The sequence below is a fragment of the Tupaia chinensis genome, unplaced genomic scaffold, assembly GCF_000334495.1.
Source record: "Tupaia chinensis unplaced genomic scaffold, TupChi_1.0 Scaffold000048_1, whole genome shotgun sequence".
In the NCBI taxonomy this organism is placed as follows: Eukaryota; Metazoa; Chordata; class Mammalia; order Scandentia; family Tupaiidae; genus Tupaia; species Tupaia belangeri.
The window spans coordinates 7996461-8014484 of NW_006159506.1; the positions used below are offsets into that span (position 1 = coordinate 7996461).

At 43.3% G+C, this 18024-nt stretch overlaps 1 protein-coding gene across 1 annotated transcript in view; it reads right to left on the minus strand.

Annotated features, from left to right (window-relative positions):
• FARS2 (phenylalanyl-tRNA synthetase 2, mitochondrial) overlaps positions 1-18024 on the minus strand; it is a 625214-nt gene that overhangs the window by 166750 nt on the left and 440440 nt on the right. The window contains exon 8 of the mRNA XM_006141240.3: positions 15955-16106. Coding sequence (XP_006141302.1) covers positions 15955-16106 — 152 coding nt within the window. The remainder of the gene's footprint in view (positions 1-15954; positions 16107-18024) is intronic.

The following is an 18024-nucleotide window of genomic DNA, read 5'->3' on the forward strand; positions in this document are numbered from 1 at the left end:
GAGGGAGGTTTTTATATTTTTCTCTCCTCAGGTGTCATTTTAAGATACGCTGATGAACATACCGTTCAAATTCCACTCATATTTTCAGGTCTTAATTTGCGTGCCATATCCTCTCTTAAGTTAGATAGATCGGCTGTTCTCCATGAGGTGAATTTAATGAGGCTTGTCTTAAGTGGGCCACCCTGGTGCTGAGAACTCTGATCTCGAATGATCGTATCTGTGTAATTCCTCTTTCAGCTCTCTCATTCCTTTAAATGAGCTATATTATGAAGAAAAATATTGGGTCATCGGAAAAGTCATGATATGTTCTTCTATGCAAAGATGTACTCATGACTTTTCCGAGGAGCCAAGAAAAACAGGTAAATAATGGGGACCAGCAGATGGCATAGCAGTTGTATTGTTGGACTCCCACATGGCCAACCATGGTTTGAGTCCCAGATTCGGTGGCTTCAAACTCATGCTGGGCGCATGTACGTGTGTGCCCAAGATTCCAGAAGGAGAACAGAGAAGAAGGGATTGCAGTGTAGCCATCCCTCCAACCCCGAGGGGGTGATTTCTCATTTTCTGTCTCTCTCTACAGTGAGTGCACGAAAAAACTCTCTTAAAAAAAAAAAAAAAACAAACTATTTAAATAATAGTGAACTGACACCCTTCAATAGCACTATTTCAAATAACGATGACCAGACATGAAATTATTAAGAAGCAGATCTAGTTTCCAGAGTCAGGACATTTTGTTCTCTCTGTCAGACATCATATATCTATTAAATCAAATATTCTCTAATGAATAATATTTGTAAAAGAAATCTAAGTTAAAACATAACAGGAGGAAAATATAAAGAAATAAGAGTATCCAAAGTATTTTCTGTTATTGAACTAATTACTTAAGACTTTTTTCCTCATAATTTTAAAAAATTTATTTTAATTATTTCTTTTATGAGAGAGACTGCACCCCTACAGGCCATCAACTCTGTGATCCACCCTCCACCCAACCTCTAGCTAGCCGGACTGTGGGCACACACGCCTGATGTCCTCAGGGAGGACTCTGGACACAAACATGGAACCTTCCCAAGTGGATCAGCCTAGAAGAGCACTGTGTTTTATAGCTGAGCCACTGTCTTGCCCTGGGAAAACTTCTAATTGCCAAAAGTGATGTGGACCTATGTTCTGAGCACCCTCTTCAATCTTGCTCCTTCAAGAGCCAGCGTCTCCTGTGGCTTTCATCATCCAGCCTTGGCTCTTCAACCTCTACCTCTCAGTTTTTTCCCTCACTTTCTCTGCCATCCCTTGAACCTTGGTGTTCCTTGGGATTCTTTACTCATCTTACTCTTCCAGATATTCACTGGCATCTCATCATGGCTGGAGCTCCAACTGCCAAACACACATTCTAATCCTGGCCTCTCTCTCATGAATTCTGAGGTCAGTATCCCTGTGTGTCCCATCTCACACCCAGCAAATCCAAAAATAATAAAATAATCTTTTCCTCCAAAACATTGCTCCCCCTACTTAATCCCAATCTCAATGTCAAGCACCACCCTCTAGGTAACACAAGTGAGGATTCTGGGAGTTATTTTGTTCCTTTATCTCCATGATCCCTCCTGCAAATGGGCCCACCTTTCCTGTGGAGTTCAACTCCTAAGTATCTTTTCCACTGGTTGGCTTCTGCCCAAAGATCCTGACAGGTCCTCAGCTCAGGTTCACATCTCCTATCATCCAGACTATGATGATATACTTCAGGGCCCAGATGCAGTGACGCATGCTAAGTTGCTGCAAGATGGGACCACATGGAAGGCCTAGGTTAAACTCCCGGTTTCATCTAAAGACCCATACTGCGACATGCATCTGTGATTTCAGCCACTAGGGGAGGCTAAGGCAGGAGGATAGTGAGCTTGAGGCCACCCTGGGCAAAATATTCAAAGTTAAGACTCTGTCTATCAAAGAACCAGATGTGGTAGCATGCACCTGTGGTCCCAGCTGGGAAGCTGAGGCAGGAGGAACTTAACAGCAAGACTTGGTCTTGAACAGACACAGACATCCACATACACACCTCGACCTGTTTCCCAATCTCCAACCTTATCCTGGTGGACCAGGTTTCCACAGGGAAATCGATTATCATTTAAAAAACTGCACACAGTTGAATTAGTTCAACCACTTCCCACACTTTCATAAGAAAACACCATGTCTTTAAGGTCTAGCCCCTCTGAAATTTGCTGCTTCGTTTCCTCACTCCTCCATGCTTGCTTAAAGCCGGTCATGCCGAATTGCTCTCACATCTCGTCTTTCCGTCTTTGGATGTGCTGTCCAATCTGCCAGGCATTCTTGGCCCCTTCCAAATCAAATTCTTATTTGTCTTCCAAGATTCAGCTGAACCATGGACTGTAAATGTGTCTTGAGCATTTAAGACAAAGTGCTACCCCTGTTTGAAATCATGGTGGTGTTATAGTCCACTCAGCGAGAAAGAAGAGGACATCCAGACATAGCCAAATTTATTGGTATTTATTAACCTGGAAGCACAAGGAGGGTCTCATGTCTCTCAAAACTCCGCAGCGCTGAGTGCAAGGAGAAGGGTGCTTATAAAGGCAAAGATCACAAGTTCTTGTCCCAGTGACGTGATGATTACAAAGTGCAGTGGGCTGGGAAGAGTAGGGGGTAGATTTTACAACTGTAAAAGCAAGCAGAAGTGCAAGCAAAAGCGCATCACAGAGACAGAACAAGCAGGTAATCAGGTTAATTATTCCTAAGGGGATTGCTCCATCCCTGCCTGAACACAATGGCATCTCAATGGTCTCCATGGCTTCGGGAAGGTCGGTGTGTATCCCCTATCAGACTGCATGCTCCTTGAGGACAGGAGCTCATTTTTTCAAAATTGCTTTTTAACCTCCTGACCATAAACGTCGTGGATAGCAAGGTGCTGCATTAAGGTAAGCCTTCAGTACATGCTCACTGGAATGGATGAATCACCATTGACCCTGTGGTGGTTTTTAGTCACACTAGCTAAGTGGCAGAAAACCATTTCCAATTCATCTTGGGTAACATCTGGTGTCCCAGGGCCATTCTCAACCTCATCCCTGGAGTGCTCTCTCACAGGAAGTGGATCACTTCAGCCTGCTACGTCTTCCTTCTTGCTCTCTTTCTGGGCCCCAAATCTGCAATTCCAGGTGTCTTAGAACAAAAACGGTTTCACGTGAGGGAAACTCATGTTAAACCAGTTTAAACTACCAGGGAGTTACCCCTAGCTTATGGAATCTGAGGAAGCATTGGCAACAAAGTGGGGGCGGGCAGGGTGCAGCTGAGACCTGGGACACAAGGCAACCTGGGACTCAGACCCATTGGTGCCCCCTCTCTGCCTCTCCTCTCTGCTTTGCTTCCTCTCTCTCTCTGCTCACTATTTTCTCCCCATGATGGGAAACATGGCCAGAGATGGTTTCCAGGTACTCATAGCTTCACTGCCAGAAGATTAATCCCAGCTCTCTTTGGCTTTTCCATTAAATGCTACCCAAAAAAAGGCCTAGTTGCCTGGCTTTGCCAACTCTTGCATCAATCTATCAGGACAAGTGGCAGAGTCACACTCCACCATGTTGGGGACTCCCTTACTACCCATGTATATGGGGGAAGAAGCTGCTTCTAGAAAAGAGTGCTGACCGTCCGCATCAGAGTCCACTGCTGCGAGCGCTCTAAAGAGGATGTCCTTTGCAAACTCCACGTTCAAGAGATCCCATTTCTTTTCATTCTTTTTTTTTTTTTTTGGAGAGGATTTTGCTATAGGGCGCATTTGCTCGCCAGAAAGACAGAGAGAGAGACAGAGAGACAGAAAGCAAAAAATCACCCCCCAGGGGGCATGGCCATGCTGCAATCCCCTCTCCATTCTTTTCTTGGGATCTTGGGTACACATGCACACGCGCCTTGTGTGAATTTAAGCCACCAGGTCCAGGACTCAAACAGTGGTTGATTACATGGGAGTCCTACGACATAGCCATTACGCTAACTGCTGGTCCCAAGAGACCCCATTTCTCTGCTCTCTCTGTATAAGCATGTCTTTTTCTTTCCTTTCCTTCAAAAACTTTTCCCCGCTCCTCATCTGTGGCAAACAAACAAACACAAGCACATAACTTGACTCCTTGAATTTCTATCTAACCCGGTGATTATCCCCTCTTCCAATGAGAAAAGTGTTTCCTAGGTAACCAAGAATAATTTGCATTCTGCCTACAGATTTCTGCTTCTTAGAAGCCCGAATTTTGAAAGTATGCTTTGTATACGATATGACAAGCCTTCTTAAGGGCACTTTTCATTTTTGTTTGTTTGTTTTTGCCTTCTTTCTTTTATATGAATCTTTGGCCTGAACCAAACTGATTTTAAACCAGCAGTTTCTTCAGAATCCAACTTATCATAGGCCCAAGTAGTCCTGGCTTTTTATTTATTTATTTATTTATTTTGCTATAGGGCGCATGTGCTCACCAGAAAGACCGAGAGAGACAGAGAGACATAAAGCAAGAAATCACCCCCCAGGGGGGAGGGCCACGCCACAATCCCTTCTCCTCCATTCTCCTCTTGGGGTCTTGGGCACGCACGCACACACGGCCGGTGTGAGTTTAAGCCTCCAGGTCCGGGACTCCAACTGCATTTGACTACATGGGAGTTCAGTGACTTGCTGGTCCCCGCAAGTCCTATTTCTAAGGAATACTCCCTATGCCACTCTGTCTCCCTTGTAAGAAGTGGTCATAATCAACAGTAAGAAGTTCTAGTCACCCAGCTGGAAAATACCACTAATTGGGGTAATTTCTTGATCTGTTTACTAAACTGGGTCAGACATAGCCTGAGAAAAAAATGGCATGATGTATGATGTTGCTGAAATTTCATTCTCTTTTTCTTTTTTTAAAAAAGAATTAATTTATTTAACTTTATTTATTTATTTAATTAATTTTATTTGACCAGAGAGTGAGAGAGAGAGAAAGGAAGAAAGCAAGCCACCCAAGTTCAAGGTCTGGGCCTTGAACTGTGGTCGGCCATGTGGGAGTCCAGCATCCTTAAGCATCATGCCACCTGCTGGCCCCTCTTTGTCTGTCTCATTTGTTCATCCATTAGAAAGAAGTACTGAACACTTACTATATTCTAAATCCCAAATATAGGAGGAAGTTAGAGACCCAGTACTCAGTAACTCACAGTGCAGTGGTGGAAATGCAATGTGGCAATTGCTGTAACAGAGGATGTCTTAGGAAGGCTTATTCCACCATTACTGCAGAATTTCAAACATTACATACCATGTGCATTGCTGGACAATTATTGGATGATCTGATAGAAGAAATGATCATATTTAGTAAATACTAAGATACGCAATTATTTTAGTAAAATTCTGTGTCAATGTCTAGACTGTAGCTGCCACCTCTTGTACAGATATTCCACCTGCTTCATTTTCATGACTAATTTCCTCTTCTCTCACCCTACTATTCTCACTTCTCTCCAGGGGAAAGTGGAGGTGAAGACAAGAAGCCATATCTATCCAACACAGAATCCCAAAACTATTGTGGGGTGTTCTTTGTCCCCCGAGAAATGCAGCATTTATCGGATTCATCTTATAAAACTGTTAGGCTCACAGAAGATTATAAGGTAACTGGTACATTATTGATTTTGTCTTCGTTTCTCAATTATACTCCCATGGAAAAGACATTGCGTAAACTGAGATTCAGTCACGACTGACCTGACGTGGAATCTGCAAGCCTTTATTGGCACACGTTTACCTGGGGGGAAAGCCTAAGAAGGACTTGGAGGCGGAGCTTTGCAAGGCAGGCAGCAAGTGGGGTTCGAAGTGGGGCTGCCTGGGTCCTAAGTGACAAGCTGACACTGTGAAAGAAAGGATAGCTCTGCCCAAACCTGAAATACACAGGACGCCATGATGGCCCCAAAGCCTCAGTGCTGTGCCTGGGGGTTCCAGGGTACCCTGTGCCATCCAGTGGAGGTAAGCTTGCTTATGGATACTGTCTGGGTCTTCTAGAAATACTTAGGGGGCTCTGCTGGGGCCTGGGATCCATGAGAGCAGCGGGTAGTTCCATGCTGGGAACAACTGAACAAGAACTTAACGTAGCCTCCTCTGGGTCAATAGGCTGGAGCCGTTTGAACTCATGACTTCTCCTAAATCTTTGATTGGTGCGTTTGGCTCAGGAGACTCCCACTAAAGAGGAGAGTTCTCTATTTGCACTAGAAGGCCTTCTCATCTTCCTAGAAGTCTCTTGGAACATTCTACCTTCCCTTTTCCTCACTAGACACCTGATTAAATTGCAATCATGACAACACCTTCCTTGGCTCTAAACTCTGCAGGAATAAGTAGATCACTGTGACACCACAGACTACTCAAAACAAAACAAAAAAAAGAAACTGAAGCCCCCATAAAGACTAGCTGGACCCCTGGATTTCCTTACATCACTGTCCCCACACATCGTAGATTCATCCTATTTCTGGACTTCAATTCCATCTCAGAACAAACAGCTAGAAGCCCTGGGCCAGCTGTTCACTAGTGGAGCAGCCAGGCAGGGTTGCTGAAAATTCTGCTGCGACACGAAGTCTCACATCCCAGGAAACAGGCCTGCACATTCTTCTGTAACTAAGCCTGACCCAGAGCTCCACTCTACTAGGGACCACAATGCTGCCCCTAAGCCAGTTTCTCTGTGGCTGCTCTGGCCTCACTCATATCACAGATGAGCTGGCCTTCTACCAACTGTCCCTGGTAAGACGGAAAGCCTGCACTGTCAGGGCCATTTGCAACATCAGCTCATATCTGTGCACATCATGAGGCCCTCCCCATGGCTGACTATCAGTCCCCTACATGCCTGCCCTTTTCTTCCTTTTTTCTTTTTTAAGAGAGATATTTTGCTATAGGATGCATCTGCTTGCTGGAGAGATAGAGAGATAGAAAGTGAGAAATCATTCCCCAGGAGGAATAGGCACGTTGGAGCCCCTTCTCCTCCAGCCCCCCCTTGGGATTTTGGGCATGCACACACATGTACCCGGCATGAGTTTCAGGCCGCTCGATCCAGGACTCGAACCATGGTCAACTACATGGGAGTCCAGCCTGTAACCATTACACCATCTGCTGGCCCCACCCTTTGCCTTCTTTGGAGCATCCTCCTGGCTGCTGGAACCCAACCTCAGTCATGACCAAGCCAAGGAAAACAACTGGCCCAGGGGCTGCCACTGTGTGAACTGTGGCCTTGGCTTTGCATGAGGCTGGATCTTGTTAAGGAAGGGACCTGCAAGATGAGGCTCGAGTGTACCAGACCCATCTTGGATGTCTGAAAGTCTGAATTTTTGAAGAATGATCTTAACAGGAGTCACCTGGGTGCCCTTGAGACATCCTCACAGGCCCATTAGAGACAACATTAGAGTCTTAACTCCAAAACTACAATTAGGATAACCGTTCCTCTGAGGTTGTGAGTCAGATTGTACCTGAAGTCCTATGTCTCCTGGTTTCTGAAACAATGTCATTAACTGTGAGGGCCCAGGTACTCTCAAGGCTGAGCCCCCTGTGGAGTGGGAAGAACCAGGCAAGTGACGCACACGCAGGTGGGAGAAGGGGAGGACTCCCACTGCCGGCTCCACCCATTAAATCTCAGTGGCAGTGGAAAGAAGTGATTTTATGCATTGGAGTAACAAATTTAAAGCTTCAAACAATTTAGGGTCCCCCCTATAATCGCTCACAATGATGGAGTGAGGCTGCCCTTTCCACTGTGATCCCTGCCACTGATTCTGTGACTTATTTTCCCCTTCTCTTAGGGTGTACTGAATTAGAATTAGCTTTAACCTGGCTAATACTGACAGGGCTGGGACAGGGAAACATCAGAAGATGTGCGTTATATATTATATATATATTGCTATAGGGTGCGTGCACTAGCCAGAAAGACAGAGAGAGACAGAGAGACAGAAAGTGAGAAATCACCCCCCCAAGGGGGATGGCCATGCCATAATCCCTTCTCCTCCATTCTCCTCTTGGGATCTTGGGCACACATGCACATGCACCTGGCGTGAGTTTAAGCCACCGGGTCCAGGACTGGAACCACAGTCGACTACGTGGGAGTCCAGTGACATAGCCATTATGCCAACTTCTGGTTCCTATATTTAGTTTTTTTTATAATGAGGTGTGTGTGCTCGCTGGAGAGAGACAGAGAGAGGGAAAGTGAGAAAGAACTCCCCTTGAAGGTCACACCGCAATTCCTTCTCCTCCATTTTCCTCTCAGGATTTCAGGCATGCATGCACATGTGCCTGGCATAATTTTCAAACCACTGGGTCTCAAACTGTGGGAGGATAGTGCCCTAACCACTATGCCACATGCTGGCCCCAAGATGTACGTTAGTCTTACCTTGTTTCTTGGAGAGAGCATTCGCTCTTTACATATCACAAAGGTGCACACAATGCCAAAAGGAGACAATATTCAAAGAACTCCCCAAAAACCACTAATTAAAAGTCAAAGAGGAAGGGGTGGCTTCCTATTTAATTTTCACAAAGGTGTGCTGTACAAAAGACCACTGAGACATAGCTCATTAAATGCCTGGCCTCTCTCTCTGCCGAGCTGCTGAGTGGTCTCCTGCCCCTCCCTGTCTGTACAGAGACACTGCCCCTGGGGCCCAGCCAGGACAGCCCTGAAAATAATCCCAAAGAGTCCTTCAGCAAATGGTGATGTGCTAAGGCTGAGGCAGAACAAGGTGTTCGGGGACTGGACTAATTGTGTTTTAATTTGTCAAAGGCTGATGCACACGGGGCTGCTCTGGGCCAGTGGTGAGATTCACCTCTAGTGAAAGGCTGTAAAAAGAAGGCTAGGGGAAGAGAGGAGGGAGAAGGGAGGAAACAACAAATATCCAGGCTAAAAACGGTTCTTTAGAATTGCTTCCTGGAGGAGGAGGGCAGCAGGTGACATGGTAGTTAAAGGCGCTGGACACCCACATGGCTGACTGTGGTTCAAGTTCCATACCAGGCAGTTTGCTTTCTCACTTTTCCTCTCATCCTCTCATCTCTCTCTCTCTCTCTCTCTCTCTGTCCCTCTCTGGTTAAATTTAAAATAAATAAATAAATAAATAAATAAATATTAAACTAAAATAATAATAATAAAAAGGATTCAGAATTGCTTGATCAGTGTCCACACCACACACTTGTTCTTACACCCACACCATCAGCATCTCCATAAAAATGAAGAGAAGGGAAGAAAGCCAGGAGAACACGACAGCAGGCCTGGGAGCCTCTGGCCATCTCCGTGGACCCACACACTGTCAGTTTTAAGGGGATAAGGCAACACAGCTTCTGACAAGCTCCCTCCGTCCACGGCTCTCCCAAGACTAGTTGTTGTTGGCTTTGCATGGTCGGCTGCCTCTGAGTCCGGATAACTGCCCTGATTTGGTTTTGATGGAAGAAGCAGACTAGGGAATGATCTGCAAGCCAGAGGTACCACAGCATCGTCGGAACGCTGGTCCCATTCAGCTACCTAGCTCTGCTGACCAGCATTCCTGTCACGTTACTAAGTAGTTTTATTTTTTTTCTAAACATAAATGTACTCCTTACATTGTAGGAAGAATACGCATCATTTCAGAATGACAGAAAGTCTCAGTCTAATTCCCTTCATCACTAGAACTTCCCAGTCAGGAGTGTTAGGCTGCCAACTCCAAGACTCCTAGCCGTACTGAGGTTATGCACATGTTCCACTGCCTGTGGAAATCATTTTTCTTTCCCTTTGGTAGCTGCCCATTTTTTTTTTTTTAAGAACGCTGCAATTTTCAAACACTTCATATGTACAGCCTCATCCAATGTTCATAGTGACCATTTAATGACACTATTATTACTGCTGGTAGTAGATGAGAAAAATGAGGCTCAGAGAGTCTCAACATTATACATCTTGGCTGTGGAGAGTCAAGATTCAACCCAGGGGCTCCGACTCCATTAAACAACATTGCCTAGACTTCTTATGTCCTAAACGATTTCCAGTCATTGAATAAAAGTTCCTTGAAGGAATGAAGAAGGATTACTTAGGCATCGAGCAAAGTCCCCATGAAGCACCACTGTTGCAAACTTGGCAGGGAAATGGAAATGAGTTACCGTCTTAGTTTGTTCCTGCTGCTAGAACCACATTCCTGAGACCGGGTAATTTATAAATAACTGAAAATGATTTTCAGGAGCTTGGGAAGTCCAAGACCAAGGTGCCAACAGATGCAGTGTCTAGAAAGTCTTGCTCCCTGCTTCACAAATGGCTTTTCCTATGTGTCCTGACATGGCAGAAGGGACAAAAGGGATAAACGTTGTGTCAACTGGAGGAAGAGTTGAAAAGGCCAGGCAGCTCTCTGAAGGCTCTTGGATACAGACACGAATCTCCTTCATGATGACCTAGTAAGCACTTGTGATCACCTCCCCCAAAGCCCCATCTCTTCATACTACCACCGTCAGGAATAAGTTTCAACATGAATTTGTGAGGGACACAGACATTCAAACTATAGCAGCTATTATGCCATAGGCCCTAAGGATTTTCCATCAAGTAGAATAATCTAGAATGATCGAAACACAAATAAATAAAAGACATGAATAAGTCAGCCACGGGAACTCACCCACAGAGTGCCATACGTGAAGTACACATAGTGGTGACTGGAGGTGAGGGGAAACCGGCCAGTGAGCCCTTCTATCAGTAGTTGCGGTTGCTCTTCCAGTGACTTCCTACTCCAGGAAGTGGGGTGGGCTGTGGGGACTGCTGTCTCTAACTAGATTAATGAGGGATTCCTGACCTAACAGTGGTCCATTCACAGCCTGCTCAGGATCCAGTAGGCAGCTTGGTGCAAAGGACTCTAGTCAAAAAAGGTGCTGTCCAAAAGGGCTGCTGCCGTAGTAAGTCAGGCTAGTTCCTTCCACAGTTGTAATGAGGTCATGGAGAAGACTGGCCAGAAAAGCTTGCAGGGACTGCAGAGAGAGGTGGAGAAGTGAATGTGTCTGTGTGGGGTGGGGGAGTGGAGGATACAGACTAGCAAGGAGAAGGAAGGGGATGAGCAAAGCCAAAGGGAACAGATACACAAAAATGGGAAATTATCCATTGATTATAACATGTATAATAGTATCTTTAATTGGACTAATCTATAGTGCATTCATGCTGGAAAATTCATTTTGCAAGCTGTAATAATATACACTGATTGTATATGAATAAATTAATAAATAAAATAATTTTATATATATATAAAAAGGAGCAGATACAGAGGGCCTCTAATCTTTAGATCTACCTTAGTTCCTGAGAGCTTTCCAGTCCTGACTTAGGTATATCCTTGAATAAATCTCCTTTGTCTTAGAGAGTCTGCTGTGAGTCTGTGCTGGCAACAGTGGATGGAAACTAAGAGTCTCTGCTATAGAAAGCTTACTCACATGAACCAGAATCAGGACTGTGTGCAGCTCATTCGCAAGGTCTCAGAAGGAAGACACGCAGTGCCCGCTAGCCTGTTTCCTTGGTAAACCTTCTCAGACTGGTGGCCTTTGCCCTCTGAATCTCCAGCACTAGATGAGTCCTTCTCATTTCAAGCCAATGAAATGCTCCCGAGCTTCAGTTAAGTGCGAGAAACCATGCAGGCCACTCATTAGCTTCAACTGGCCTAATTGTCACTTCATAGTTTTCATTGCTACTGTACTTTCCACCTGTTAGCTCCATAAAAACAGGGATCATGTCTCAAAACCTTACGGCCCCACAGCAATTGGCTCAATGTTTTCCATAACACAGGAACTCAAGAAGCAATTGATGAATTTATTTATGGCATACCTCTTTGCATGAAGTTCAAAGAAGTCTAATCATTGCAATGCCTGAATCAGAAGCAATGTAATTTAAAGAGAGAACAAAGAAGGGTGTGCATAATCAGTAAACCCACTAACTTGTAAACCTGGGCCCACATGGCTAATGAGACCAAGGACAGGCACCTGATTCGGGAGAAGCCACCATCTGCCAGTGGCTTCCGATCTGGTGGGAAAAGCTGAGTTGGGCTAATCAGGTCCTTTTGTTGAAAGCACCAGAATCAGTCAAGGGACTTGCAGTTGGGGCTGAGTGGGGCAAGCTGAAGGTTCTGTATGCTCTGGGGCTGAGCTGGGAATGCTCAGATCTGTACCAGACAGAAGAGCAGAAGCTACAAGGTGGGAAAGTAGGGAGAGACACAGAGAGCATACAATATAAAACCAAATAAGAGAAGTAACACACAGAAGGAAAGAAAGTCAGATTCTTTTTCTTTTTTTTCTTTTTTCTTTTTTTTTTTTTTTTTTGCTATAGGGCATGTGCACTCACCAGAAAGACAGAGACAGAAAGCGAGAAATCACCCCTAGGGGGGATGGCCACACCACAATCCCTTCTCCATTCTCCTTTTGAGATCTTGGGCATGCACACACACACACTCAGCATGAGTTTAAGCCACCGGGTCCGGGACTCGAACCATGGTTGACTACATAGGAGTCCAGTTACACAGTCATTACATCAACTGCTGGTCCCAAAAGTCAGATTCTAAAGCAATCTTAGATCCTGTTCTTTTTGAAGCCTGGCTGCACTGTTGAGAGTTTCCTACATTCCAACAGGTGAGTCTCTGTTTCTAGGACCACAAGAAACCCTACTAGAACACTTTCCCTTGTGATATCATTTTAGCCTAATCTTTTATCTTCACCTCAAGATTTATTTTATACCCTGAACACATACATGAAATATTGCCAGATAGTCTGAAAGACCTCTGATCTTTCTCTTTTTTTAGAATTATTTTATTTAACTTTATTTATTTAATTTGACCAGAGAGGGACAGAGTGAACGTGAGAGAGAGAGGGAATGTGAGAAAGCAAGCCACCAGGTCCGGGACTCAAACCATAGTCAGCCATGTGTGGGAGTCCAAGCCCCTTAACCATCACACCACCTGCCGGCCCCCTGGCCTTTCTTTGATTAACTTTAAATCATGCCTAACTGTAAGACATGCAAGGAGTCAGCGAATGACAAAGGATATTCTTGGAAATAAACAAGTAGTTGAACAAATTGGATATTCCTTTTTGAATAAGAACCGTTGCCAGGATATTTCAGAGAGACATAAGCTGCTAAATATGAACCTAATTTCATAAAGTTAGACAAATGGGAGACATTTCTTCTTGATTACAGGTTACAGTATGCCCAGAAGGAGGATAGATGTTTAAGTTAGAAGAAAAGGGCATTTTGTTCCAACTAGTTTTCCAGAACCTTCTCCCAGTGAATTCCCCATTTAGCCTGTGAGCCATTTTATGTGCAACAGTCCTCGTAATTCAAAAATTTAATGTGCAAAAATCACAATGATGACTTAGAGGTGCGGGTAGGGTCTTCATCTGTGTTGTGATACCTGTGGGATACTGTCCCATCTGCTCGTACTGACTAAGTGATACCTGTGGGATACTGTCCCATCTGCTCATACTGAGTAGAGAAGTTAATCATGTGTCAGACATAAGGGGTCTTCACAAAGTTCATGGAAAATTCGTATTACGTAAAATCGATGCATGGACTTCACACCTTTTTTGCACCAAGATAAACTTTTATTCCATCTTTCTACTAACTTTTGCATGGCCCAACAAGTGAATCTAATAGACCTTTAGCACAGTTATGGATACATTTATCATCTTTAGTCTCTAAGTTCGTAAAAGAGATGGTACTTTTTTTATTGGAGAGGTTTTTTTTTGTTTTTTTTGTTTGTTTGTTTGTTTTTGCTATAGGGCGCATGCGCTCGCCAGACAGAGAGAGACAAAGAGAGATAGAAAGCAAGAAATCACCCCCCAGGGGGGATGGCCACGCTGCAATCCCTTCTCCTCCATTCTCTGCTCGGGATCTTGGGCATGCACACACACGCGCCCGGCGTGAGTTTAAGCCACTGGGTCCAGGACGTGAACCGTGGTGGACTACTAGTTAGTATGGATTGTCTGTGTAGACTGGCATTAGCAGAGTATTTCTCCTTTTTTTCTTTCTTCCCTTCCTCAAAAAAGATTAACTATTTTGCCCTATATCTGGGGGCCCGCAGGTGGCATAGTGATTACAGTGCTGAACTCCCACATGGCCAACCACAGTTCTGGACCTGACGACTTGAAAATCATGCTGGGGGCGTGTGGATATGTGCCTAAACTCCCAGGAGAAGAATGGAGAAGGTATTGTGGTGTGGCCATCACCTGGGGTGGTAGTGGGGGGAGTGATTTCTCACTTTCTCTCTCTCCATGTCTCTCTGGCAAGAGCATCCACCCTATGGGAAAAACCTTAAAAAAAAAAAAAACAGAACTGACACTGAGCATTGGACATCTTTATCTAGAGAACAAAGACCTTAAAAAGTACAGGAAGATGCAAAAATGTGGGGATTTGAAAGACTGGACAGAATGAAAAAGCTATATATAAGTCCTGCCAATTAAGATACGATACAACCGTTAAAATCAGTAGAGAAGAGACCATGAAGACAAGATTTGGTGACGACCCCTTTTCTAAAAGTTAGGGCTCAAAGGGGATCATTTAAAAGTGACAAGTCATGGGATCGCCAGGTGGCGTGGAGGTTGAGGGCACTGAGCTCCCACATGGCCGACCATGGTTTGAATCCTGACTGAGCTGCTTGCTTTCTCACTCCCCCCAACCCCTTCTCTCATTCTGTCTCTCCCTGGTCAAAATTAAATAAAGAAATAAAGTTAGATAAATAAATAAATAAATAAATAAATAAATAAATAAATAAATTTAAATTAAATAATTCTTTTTTTGGAAAGGTTTTGCTGTAGGGCTCATATGCTCACCAGAAAGAGAGAGACAGAAAATGAGAAATCACCCCCACGGGGGGGATGGCCACACCACAATCCCTTCTCCTCTATTCTCCTTTTGGGATCTTAGGCACACATGCACATGTGCTTGGCGTTAGTTTAAGCCACCAGGTCTGGGACTCGAACCACGGTTGACTACATGGGAGTCCAGTGACATAGCCATTATGCCAACTGCTGGTCCTAATAAAATAATTCTTAAAAAAAAAAAAAAGGTGACAAGTCAGAAATGGAAATTAGATCACATCACTTAGCTCTCCTGCCCATTCCTTCCCTGTAGCTTCCAATTGCTGTTAGGATACAATCTCATGTGTCAGACCTTGTGCGTCATGGTCCTGCCTAACCCCAGTGCCATCTCTACCCACCTGTTATCACCGGTCCTCAGCCTTGCTTGGTTCCTGCGTGTTATTGGCTGCCTCCTGTCTTTTACATGTGCCCGTCCCTTAGGATTCAGAAGTACTATATGACACGCTTCTCTCCCCTCCACCCTCTACTTTTACTCTCTGTCTAAATGTCTCCAAGATAACCTGTCCTGACTCCTCAACTGAAAGCAGTTAATTATGCCCAATGCATTTTCCATCACAATGCTCACTACAAATTTGGGTAATTGTTTCTTTATTATCTGCCACTCCAGCAAGACTGTAAACTCCAAGAAGGCAGAGCTAAGTCTGGAAAACAATTAAACCCTCGGGCCTAGCACAGTTATGGGCGTGTATTAAGTGTCTAATAAATATTGACCAAGATACTAACAAAATAGCTTTAACCCTATAAACTGCTCTCTCTGCTACATCTCTTCTGTACTTACAACACAATATGATAAGAAATCACTTCTAAAAACAAAACTGAGAGGCTATAAGATCCTTAAAACATTCATTTTCATATGTTCCCTTTACTAAGACAGGGAAGATTAAAAATGCATTTTTGAAATATTTTCAGAGAGGACTGATTTTACTGATAAATTATTAGTTCACTACAAATACAGAAGATTTTGTGTTTTAGATACGGTAGGTTTCAGCAAAATTTTATTATATGTTCCTATATATTATGGGAAATAAGTGGGTCATTAGAAAAGTCATGACATACTTTTCTGTTTTTCTGTGCAAAAATGCATCATGATCTCTCTGACAATTCATTATTTGTCATACAGAGACATAAAGCATACAAGTAGAAAACTGTTCACTTACTTTGGATGTTCAAACTTGTCTATAAGATCAACCTTTTCCACTAGGTCTCCTCCAATTGTTCGGACCAAGTCATAGAAATCATTCTCTGTGTAATTCTCAGAGGGTAGCCAGAACGAAATGTCGTTTATCACAGCAGGATATTTGCTAAGAGGCTAACAAACAAGAGAAGAAAAGATAGATAGACTCATTAGTTGTATGAGGATACTCAAATTTTTCACAGAATATTTCACCTGGTTAACTAAGAAATGGTGGCAGAACATTATTTCAGCATCTGAATTTTCAGAAACAAAATGAACTTACAAGGTAAATCAATAGTCAAAATTAGCAAAATTCCATTATGAATGTTATAGATTCTTATCACATTCACATGTAACAGTACCATATATCTCCATTGATGTTCAATTTAGTCTAAAGCAATTTAAATATATCATATTTCAGTTTTTCCCATTTGAATACTAGCTGAGGAAAGCTTAAATTTAATTAACATGCGATTCATTAACTTCTTGTGATATTTTCAGGAAGCCATTTTAATAGGGAAACAAGTAAGGGCTTGTCAAAATTGATGTTTCAATTAGTAATGTTATTATTGGTTAGTATTTATAATTATTAAAATAAAGGACTGGGTTGGTAAGTAGGCATTTGGGGAGTTATTTTTCAAATGATGCCTTTAAGGAGATGATAAAAACAAATGTAGTCATTTCCTGCATTTTATTCTATTTTCCCAGTGTCTATATATTAACCACAACTACACACACACACACGCATGGATGCACACATAGATATAGATATGTTTTGGCCCATAAGTTATTACCACAATAAAAAAAGGTTTCATTATGTAACTATGAAATCCTAAGTGAATATCTGCTGAAGCTATAAATTTTTTAGACAGGAAAATTTATAAATTGATTTATGCCAAGCCTGATATCACCATAAAACTCTTTGGTGAATCATGGATCAGAAAAAAATATGTAACTTTTAAATGGCAACATCTCTGAAGCACTAAACACTCAAACATAAGTGATTATTCAGTTTGAAATATCAATCAAGTTGTCAATCAAATGCTTCAGTTTAGAACACACATTTTTTAACAAATGCAATAAAGCCACCATCTAGGTTCTCTTGATAAAATAGCTCAGCACTGAAAAAACACCCTGTTGTCTCTCCGAAAGTCACGATGATGTCTAAATCAATGGGTTAGTGTACACTAGGACCGGACAGGGATTTCATGGTCACACAGTTGCTTTTCCTTTTGACAATACCCTTTTGTCAAAAATGTGGAAGTTTAGGGAGATTAGTTAAGAAACTGGGATTGCCAAGGATTAGCATGAAATCTTCTCTATAACTAATCCAAACAGAGGACCACACTTTTGGTTCTTATGCGAGGAAAAGTGAAAGAGAGATAAATGGAAGTTGTCCCAGCTGAGCATCCGTGTTAGCAATCCATGGGGAACAGTCAGTGTGGTAACACACAGTCAGCCAGGACACTGTCCCCTAGACATTTAAAAGAACATATATTATGGCAAGTACAGTTATAAAAACCATGGGGTTAAAAGGAAAAACTGTCAGATAAGTTATTGTATAGCCAATCTATTTCAAGCTAAATGAATGAAATGAAACGAAACAGGTTTAAATAGTTTCACATCGGGAAGCATTCACTCCTCTAATAGGTAGCTGTCAGACGTGGGATACCTATTAATGGCCAACGGTTTTTGTAAGTAGGAGAAATAAAATTTTACTGTAAAGAATAAGGTAACTATGGGAACCAGCAGTTAGCATAATGGCTATGTCGCTGGATTCCCATGTAGTCGACCGCGGTTCGAGTACCGGACCCGGTGGCTTAAAACTCACGCCGGGCGCGTGTGCGTGCGTGCCCAAGATCCCGAGAGGAGAAGGGAGGAGAAGGGATTGCGGCGTGACCATCCCCCCTGGGGGGTGATTTCTCGCTTTCTGTCTCTCTGTCTCTCTCTGTCTGTCTGGCGAGCGCACGTGCCCTATAGCGAAAATCTCTCCAAAAAAAAAAAAAAGAAAAAGGAAACTACAGGGACCAGCAGTTGGCATAATGGCTATGTC